We start from the raw sequence: 9253 nt of genomic DNA, 5'->3' as shown, positions 1-9253 counted from the left end.
CGCGGGGCCGCGGCCCCTTCGGCGGAGGAGGAGGCGGCCGCGGGGCGGGGCGCGGGGCAGCTCGGGGGCGGCGGAGGAGCGCGGCGCCCCGGCAGCCGGAGGGAGGGAGGCTCCTGGCCCTGGCCTCCCGGCCCTGCCCCCGCCTTGAGCCCCGCGCAGCCCGGCAGGAGGGACCCGGCAGTGCCGCGCCGGGGCCACACCGAAAAGGTGCTCGGCCGCTCGCTGCCTGCTGTGCCCACGAGAGCCGGCAGTGAGAGGCTCCCCTCTGCCATCCTGCAGCTGCAAACACCCGTGCTCAGGAGCTCTTGCTCCCGTTGCAGCCTGAGCACTGCCATTAGTGTCAGGGAGGGAGAAAGAGGGAGACAACCAGGACACGAAGCTAAGCACAAGCTCATCACGAGCACCAAATTCCCTATTAATTGACTTGAAAGGACTGAGCAGGAGGCATAAGAAAAGGAACAATAGAAGGAGCCACGTGCTCTTGGTGTGGACTCAGACTCACCATCAAGTGTCTGTGGACTGACAACCCACCCATCAGCAGGGGTGCCCCAGATGCTAATTGCCAGGAAAGAAGATGGTGTTTGAACCAGTGCCGATCCAGTGGAGCCTCATAAGGGCAGATTACAGGGAGACAATCACCTCCCTCGACCTGATGGCCACTCCTCTTTTAATGCAGCCCAGGGTGCACTTGGCCTTCTGGACTGCAAGCGCGCACTGACACCTCATGCCGAGCTTTTCATCCAGCAGAACCTCCAAGTCCTTCTCGGCAGGGCTGCTCTCTGTGAGTTCTTCATCCAGTCTGTACTCACATCTGGGATTGTTCTGGCCCAAGTGCAGCACCTTGCACTCAGACTTGTTGAACCTCATTAGGTTCACGTGGGCCCACTTCTCAAGCTTGTCCAGGTCCCTTTGGGTGGCATCCCTTCTTTCTATTCTATCAACAACAGAATTTGCCTACAGGACAAGGTGTGTGGATTTTTCTTGAGGGCTGGCATGCACAGGCATATCTGTTCTTCTTCATAGCCTACTGCCAAAGTGAATTTGCCTGTAATTTCCCCAGAGCTTAGCCTATTCCTCTGGACAGGTTCACTGCAGCTGCTTGCTGCCTCCTGGGTACTTGCAGTGCAATTAGCATGAGCCATAGCCTGAGGCTAGGGTGGGAGAGAAGAGTTTTGAGCAACAAGGGAGTCTCCCAACCCCTCCTGTACTATCTTCTATGGAATATCTCCTAGAGAAAGACCTTGGGCACACTGCAGGAGATTCAGCAATCCCATTGTCTGCAGCGACTGTACAGGCCTAGGGCTGTAGTAGCCTCCCTGGCCCTTGTCTGGAGCAAGTACTGCCAACTGGGATGCTGCTGGTGACAGGCCATGTAAATATAAGAAGCGTTGGACCTGTAAGTGCATCGCAGGGTCTCTGTGTACTATGCTCAGCCCCGCAATGCAGACTTCATTGCTTGGATCTCACTGCCCTGAAACGCAACTGAAGTCACAGCACAGCTCTTCACACAACTGCTTTTCTTTTTCCAGCCCATGGAAATGGCCTAGGGATGGGTCACTGAGGGGAATAACAATGGAAATAGGCAACATTTTTTCTAAAGCCCAAGTGAAGAAGGAGACCAAAGGCAGGCAGAGAGGGGCTGCAGGCAGGTAAAGTAGGCAAGCTGCTTTGGTGACCAGAAATATGTTGAACATCCTCCTCAGACTACAATACTGCTTTGGAGACTTCAGAGAAAGGGGTGATTAAGAGAAAGGAACTCTTGCAGAAAGGACAGGGCCATCTGTGGTGTACAGTGATGCACCTTTGCTCCCTGGGAGCAGCGTACAGTTGACACAGCCAAAACCAGCCCTGCAGCTCACACAGTTTTCGCCATGCCCTGCAAAGGGGTTTTTGTTAAAGACCTGCTGGATTTCCTGTCCCTGTGCGAACAGCACAAAAATAGCGGGCTGAGTCCCCCACGTGCAGATGGTGGAGGGAAAGAGATGACTCGGCCCGCGAATTGTCCCGGGAGGCTGTGGCTCGACCTTTTACTGCAGCCCCATATTGCTTTGTAGTACCAGATAGGCCACCGATGTAAGACACCCGCTCGAGACTGCCTCCGGGTGCCTGACGGTACCACCATACAGCAAATGAACTGAAGGTGAATCCGGATCCCTGGCAGGAGAGCTTCACAGAGTTCCCAGCTGCTTGCAGACCTCCACCAGACTCCACCAGCCTCCACTGTGCCCACACACCTGCAGGACAGCACATGGAGTGGGGCAGTGTGTGCTCACAGAAAGAAGAGGATGCTAACCAGAAGCCCCACCAACCCCAGAACAGCACAGCCTCAGCTGTCAACCCCCTTACTCGCGAGAAAACCCCTGGCCAGGGGCACTGCCCCGACTGCCCTCCTCGGGGCTCAGACGGGGCGGCTCCCAAAGCGTCCCCGACCCCGACAGCCTCCCTCTCCCGCACACACCGGACCCGGACCCGGCCCCGCTGCCCTCCCCGCCCGCCGCTCACCGGCCGGCCCCAAGGCCAAGACCAAGGCCAAGGCCAGCAGCCGCGGCCCCAGCCCGGCCGCCATCGGGCCCTGCCGCGCCCGGCGGGAGGCGGACAGGAGCAGAGCGGGGCCGCGCTCGGGCCGCTCCTGCCCGCACCACAAGTCGGGCCCTCGCCGGGGCAGCGCCCACCGCTCCGCCCGCCCAGGCCCGGCCCAGCCCGCCCCCCGCGGGGCCGCGGCCCCTTCGGCGGAGGAGGAGGCGGCCGCGGGGCGGGGCGCGGGGCAGCTCGGGGGCGGCGGAGGAGCGCGGCGCCCCGGCAGGTGCCTGGTGGTTCCCTCGGATTACTCGAGAGGCCTGGATGCAGAAAACCCGAGTGGCCTCCATGCAGAAAGCCACCCGCATGCCGCAAGCCCCTGCTCTGCTACAGATCACGACTGCCTCGGAACTGATCACCTGGCCAGGCACATGATAAATCATCTCTAACTCAATCATCCACATTGACCGCCCGCGAAACTAGTGGTTCCTCCACAGCAAACAATTTCAGCAGTTCACCTCTTCTGCACAAGAAAATAGCCCCATTTAGGACCAGACGGAAAAGCTGTCCAGTGTTTAACCATGGAATCATAGAATCATAGAGACCAACACCTCCTTGCTGCAACTTTCTCTCAGATAGCTGCAGAGAACGATCAGGTCTCCCCTCAGCCTCCTTTTCTCTACACTAAAAAAAAAACAGTTCCCTCAGCTGCTGATGATAACACTTGCTTTCTAGTCCCTTCACCAGCTTTGTTGCTCTTTGCACATACTCAAGCAACTCAATATCCTTCTGTGGTGGTTTTACTCGGGTGGGCACCTGAGTTCCACCATGGCCGCTCTCACTCCCCCTGCTCAAAGAAAAAGGGGGAGAACAAACAACACAAAGGGCCCAAGGTCTGAGATAAGGATGATTAAGTTAAAGGGAAAAGGAATTGGGAAAAAAAAAAAAAAAAAGGCCGCACAGATTCACAGACAGAGAAAAGCGGTTACTCTACTTCGAATCAATGACAGACGATCAGCCACATCCTGGGATGCAGGGCCTCAATACACTTACTGATTGTTTGGGAGAACACACGATTCCACAATTAGAGCCCCCGCCTCTCCTTCACCTTTCCCACATTTATTGCTGGGTGACATGATATGGCATGGAATAGCCCTTTGGTTGGTTTAGGTCAGCTGCCCCTGTGATGTCCCCTCCCCATCACTTACACACCCCCAGCCTGCTGGCTCTTGAGGGGTTGGAGGGAGTCCTGACGCTGTGCCACTATTGGGCAGCAAGAGATGAAACGCTGGTGTGACACCAGCGCTCTTCTAGCTCCACGTGCAGAGCACAGCAGTGTATGGGCTGCTGCAGGGAAAGTTAGCATCCCAGCCAGACCCAGCACACCTCCTTGTAGTGAGGGGACCAAAATGAACACAATATCCGAGATGTGTTGTCACCAGAGCCACATCCCAAAGGACCATTACTTCCCCATTCCTGATGACCTCACTGTTTCTGATGAGATTGGCCTTCTTGGTAACACGGGCACACTGCTGGCTCATGTTCAGCTGGCTGTCAAACAAAACCCTCAGGTCCTTTTCTGTCAGGACACTTTCCATCCACTCTTCCCCAAGTCTGAATGGGATTGTTATGACCGTCAATCCCACGGAATGGGGTTGTTAGGACCGAAAAGCAGAACTCGGCACTTCCTTTCATGAGGAAGCCTGTGCAGCTCTTCTTGCTGCACTCCAGCTGACCTGGCCATTTGCCCCTGACACTGCTGTTGATCCCATGTGCCCCTACAGGCAATGTGGGAAAGGGCTGAGCTGAAGGCAATTCTCTGCCCTCTTCAGCAGCTCAATACAGTTCTGCTGCTCCTCCCTGTGCTCTGTGGCAGTGCCACACTTAGAGAAGGCGAGAAGCCCAGGGAGCAGGTTTCTGTTAAAGCTCAGCTGGATTTCCTGTCCCTGTGTGAACTGCACAGAAGTAGTGGGCTGAGTCCTGGGGGACCAGGACATGCAGGGACAGATAAGCCTTGGACTGGGAATTGTCCCGGGAGGCTGTGGCTCTGCCCTCCACCACTTTGCCATACTGTATTCTGCTACCATCATAGCGGATATAGGACACCCACTCGAGACTTCCACCAGGTGCCTGACGGTACCACAAGACATAATAATTTTTGAAGCTGAATCCGGATACCCGGCATGAGAGATGAACAGAGTCTCCAGGTGCTCGCAGACCTCCGCCAGACTCCACCACACTCAATTTGGCACACACACCTGCAGACGGAGAGCACAGGGAGTGGGGCAGTGTGTGCTCACAGACGGAGGACGATGCTCTCTGGAAGTTCCAGCAACTCCAGCACAGCCTGAGCCAGAAACGCCAACCCCGTTGCTCCCGACAAAGCGCCTGGCCAGGGGCACTGCCCCGACTGCCCTCCTCGGGGTCACACGGGGCTGCTCCCAAAGCGTCCCCGACACCGACAGCCTCCCTCTCCCGCACACACCGGCCCCGGCCCCGGCCCCGCTGCCCTCCCCGCCCGCCGCTCACCGGCCGGCCCCAAGGCCAAGGCCAAGGCCAAGGCCAGCAGCCGCGGCCCCAGCCCGGCCGCCATCGGGCCCTGCCGCGCCCGGCGGGAGGCGGACAGGAGCAGAGCGGGGCCGCGCTCGGGCCGCTCCTGCCCGCACCACAAGTCGGGCCCTCGCCGGGGCAGCGCCCACCGCTCCGCCCGCCCAGGCCCGGCCCAGCCCGCCCCCCGCGGGGCCGCGGCCCCTTCGGCGGAGGAGGAGGCGGCCGCGGGGCGGGGCGCGGGGCAGCTCGGGGGCGGCGGAGGAGCGCGGCGCCCCGGCAGCCGGAGGGAGGGAGGCTCCTGGCCCTGGCCTCCCGGCCCTGCCCCCGCCTTGAGCCCCGCGCAGCCCGGCAGGAGGGACCCGGCAGTGCCGCGCCGGGGCCACACCGAAAAGGTGCTCGGCCGCTCGCTGCCTGCTGTGCCCACGAGAGCCGGCAGTGAGAGGCTCCCCTCTGCCATCCTGCAGCTGCAAACACCCGTGCTCAGGAGCTCTTGCTCCACTCGCAGCCTGAGCACTGCCATTAGTGTCAGGGAGGGAGAAAGAGGGAGACAACCAGGACACGAAGCTAAGCACAAGCTCATCACGAGCACCAAATTCCCTATTAATTGACTTGAAAGGACTGAGCAGGAGGCATAAGAAAAGGAACAATAGAAGGAGCCACGTGCTCTTGGTGTGGACTCAGACTCACCATCAAGTGTCTGTGGACTGACAACCCACCCATCAGCAGGGGTGCCCCAGATGCTAATTGCCAGGAAAGAAGATGGTGTTTGAACCAGTGCCGATCCAGTGGAGCCTCATAAGGGCAGATTACAGGGAGACAATCACCTCCCTCGACCTGATGGCCACTCCTCTTTTAATGCAGCCCAGGGTGCACTTGGCCTTCTGGACTGCAAGCGCGCACTGACACCTCATGCCGAGCTTTTCATCCAGCAGAACCTCCAAGTCCTTCTCGGCAGGGCTGCTCTCTGTGAGTTCTTCATCCAGTCTGTACTCACATCTGGGATTGTTCTGGCCCAAGTGCAGCACCTTGCACTCAGACTTGTTGAACCTCATTAGGTTCACGTGGGCCCACTTCTCAAGCTTGTCCAGGTCCCTTTGGGTGGCATCCCTTCTTTCTATTCTATCAACAACAGAATTTGCCTACAGGACAAGGTGTGTGGATTTTTCTTGAGGGCTGGCATGCACAGGCATATCTGTTCTTCTTCATAGCCTACTGCCAAAGTGAATTTGCCTGTAATTTCCCCAGAGCTTAGCCTATTCCTCTGGACAGGTTCACTGCAGCTGCTTGCTGCCTCCTGGGTACTTGCAGTGCAATTAGCATGAGCCATAGCCTGAGGCTAGGGTGGGAGAGAAGAGTTTTGAGCAACAAGGGAGTCTCCCAACCCCTCCTGTACTATCTTCTATGGAATATCTCCTAGAGAAAGACCTTGGGCACACTGCAGGAGATTCAGCAATCCCATTGTCTGCAGCGACTGTACAGGCCTAGGGCTGTAGTAGCCTCCCTGGCCCTTGTCTGGAGCAAGTACTGCCAACTGGGATGCTGCTGGTGACAGGCCATGTAAATATAAGAAGCGCTGGACCTGTAAGTGCATCGCAGGGTCTCTGTGTACTATGCTCAGCCCCGCAATGCAGACTTCATTGCTTGGATCTCACTGCCCTGAAACGCAACTGAAGTCACAGCACAGCTCTTCACACAACTGCTTTTCTTTTTCCAGCCCATGGAAATGGCCTAGGGATGGGTCACTGAGGGGAATAACAATGGAAATAGGCAACATTTTTTCTAAAGCCCAAGTGAAGAAGGAGACCAAAGGCAGGCAGAGAGGGGCTGCAGGCAGGTAAAGTAGGCAAGCTGCTTTGGTGACCAGAAATATGTTGAACATCCTCCTCAGACTACAATACTGCTTTGGAGACTTCAGAGAAAGGAGTGATTAAGAGAAAGGAACTCTTGCAGAAAGGACAGGGCCATCTGTGGTGTACAGTGATGCACCTTTGCTCCCTGGGAGCAGCGTACAGTTGACACAGCCAAAACCAGCCCTGCAGCTCACACAGTTTTCGCCATGCCCTGCAAAGGGGTTTTTGTTAAAGACCTGCTGGATTTCCTGTCCCTGTGCGAACAGCACAAAAATAGCGGGCTGAGTCCCCCACGTGCAGATGGTGGAGGGAAAGAGATGACTCGGCCCGCGAATTGTCCCGGGAGGCTGTGGCTCGACCTTTTACTGCAGCCCCATATTGCTTTGTAGTACCAGATAGGCCACCGATGTAAGACACCCGCTCGAGACTGCCTCCGGGTGCCTGACGGTACCACCATACAGCAAATGAACTGAAGGTGAATCCGGATCCCTGGCAGGAGAGCTTCACAGAGTTCCCAGCTGCTTGCAGACCTCCACCAGACTCCACCAGCCTCCACTGTGCCCACACACCTGCAGGAGAGCACATGGAGTGGGGCAGTGTGTGCTCACAGAAAGAAGAGGATGCTAACCAGAAAACCCAGCAACCCCAGCCCAGCACAGCCTCAGCCGCCAACCCCCTTACTCGCGAGAAAACCCTTGGCCAGGGGCACTGCCCCGACTGCCCTCCTCGGGGCTCAGACGGGGCTGCTCCCAAAGCGTCCCCGACCCCGACAGCCTCCCTCTCCCGCACACACCGGCCCCGGCCCCGGCCCCGCTGCCCTCCCCGCCCGCCGCTCACCGGCCGGCCCCAAGGCCAAGACCAAGGCCAAGGCCAGCAGCCGCGGCCCCAGCCCGGCCGCCATCGGGCCCTGCCGCGCCCGGCGGGAGGCGGACAGGAGCAGAGCGGGGCCGCGCTCGGGCCGCTCCTGCCCGCACCACAAGTCGGGCCCTCGCCGGGGCAGCGCCCACCGCTCCGCCCGCCCAGGCCCGGCCCAGCCCGCCCCCCGCGGGGCCGCGGCCCCTTCGGCGGAGGAGGAGGCGGCCGCGGGGCGGGGCGCGGGGCAGCTCGGGGGCGGCGGAGGAGCGCGGCGCCCCGGCAGGTGCCTGGTGGTTCCCTCGGATTACTCGAGAGGCCTGGATGCAGAAAACCCGAGTGGCCTCCATGCAGAAAGCCACCCGCATGCCGCAAGCCCCTGCTCTGCTACAGATCACGACTGCCTCGGAACTGATCACCTGGCCAGGCACATGATAAATCATCTCTAACTCAATCATCCACATTGACCGCCCGCGAAACTAGTGGTTCCTCCACAGCAAACAATTTCAGCAGTTCACCTCTTCTGCACAAGAAAATAGCCCCATTTAGGACCAGAGGGAAAAGCTGTCCAGTGTTTAACCATGGAATCATAGAATCATAGAGACCAACAGCTCCTTGCTGCCACCTTCTCTCAGATAGCTGCAGAGAATGATCAGGTCTCCCCTCAGCCTCCTTTTCTCTACACTAAAAAAAAAACAGTTCCGTCAGATGCTGATGATAACACTTGCTTTCTAGTCCCTTCACCAGCTTTGTTGCTCTTTGCACATACTCAAGCAACTCAACATCCTTCTGTGGTGGTTTTACTCGGGTGGGCAGCTGAAGTCCACCACGGCCGCTCTCTCACTCCCCCTCCTCAAAGAAAAAGGGGGAGAACAAACAACACAAAGGGCCCAAGGTCTGAGATAAGGATGATTTAATTAAAGGTAAAAGGAAGTGGGAAAAAAAAAAGGCCGCACAGAAGCACAGGGAGAGAAAAGCAGTTACTCTACTTAGAATCCACTAGAGACGATCAGCCACATCCTGGGATGCAGGGCCTCAATACACATAGTGATTGTTTGGGAGAACACACGATTCCACAATTAGAGCCCCCGCCTCTCCTTCACCTTAACCACATTTATTGCTGGGTGACATCATATGGCATGGAATAGCCCTTTGGTTGGTTTAGGTCAGCTGCCCCAGTCATGTCCCCTCCTCATCACTTACACACCCCCAGCCTGCTGGCTCTTGGGGGGCTGGAGGGAGTCCTGGTGCTGTTCCACTATTGGGCAGCAAGAGATGAAACGCTGGTGTGATACCAGTGCTCTTCCAGCTCCACATGCAGAGCACAGCACTGTATGGGCTGCTGCAGGGAAAGTTAGCATCCCAGCCAGACCCAGCACACCTCCTTGTAGTGAGGGGACCAAAATGAACACAATATCCGAGATGTGTTGTCACCAGAGCCACATCCCAAAGGACCATTACTTCCCCATTCCTGATGGCCTCAC

General features: G+C 57.8%; 1 protein-coding gene across 1 annotated transcript; it reads right to left on the bottom strand.

Moving 5' to 3' along the window:
- Positions 1 to 2571: 2571 nt before the first annotated feature.
- LOC136786734 (uncharacterized) lies at positions 2572 to 7818 on the bottom strand. The gene is made up of 4 exons (XM_066981412.1): positions 7755 to 7818; positions 7377 to 7486; positions 5972 to 6206; positions 2572 to 5546 (listed from the first exon to the last, which is right to left on the bottom strand). The coding sequence occupies exons 1-4, from the start codon at positions 7816 to 7818 to the stop codon at positions 4438 to 4440; spliced, it is 1518 nt and encodes a 505-aa protein (XP_066837513.1). The 3' UTR covers positions 2572 to 4437.
- Positions 7819 to 9253: the final 1435 nt, after the last annotated feature.

The sequence above is a fragment of the Anser cygnoides genome, chromosome 22 (genome assembly GCF_040182565.1).
Source record: "Anser cygnoides isolate HZ-2024a breed goose chromosome 22, Taihu_goose_T2T_genome, whole genome shotgun sequence".
NCBI lineage: Eukaryota > Metazoa > Chordata > Aves > Anseriformes > Anatidae > Anser > Anser cygnoides.
The sequence above is the reverse complement of the archived record's forward strand: the minus strand, read 5'-3'. Positions and strand labels throughout refer to the sequence as shown.

Coding starts and splice junctions, on each gene's coding strand:
- LOC136786734 (XM_066981412.1), bottom strand. CDS start 7,818: ATGGCGGCCGGGCTGGGGCCGCGGCTGCTGGCCTTGGCCTTGGTCTTG. Junction 7,487..7,754: donor CTTGGCCTTGGGGCCGGCCG/GTGAGCGGCGGG, acceptor GCTCTCCTGCAG/GTGTGTGGGCACAGTGGAGG. Junction 5,547..5,971: donor TGAAAAGCTCGGCATGAGGT/GTCAGTGCGCGC, acceptor AGAGCTCCTGAG/CACGGGTGTTTGCAGCTGCA.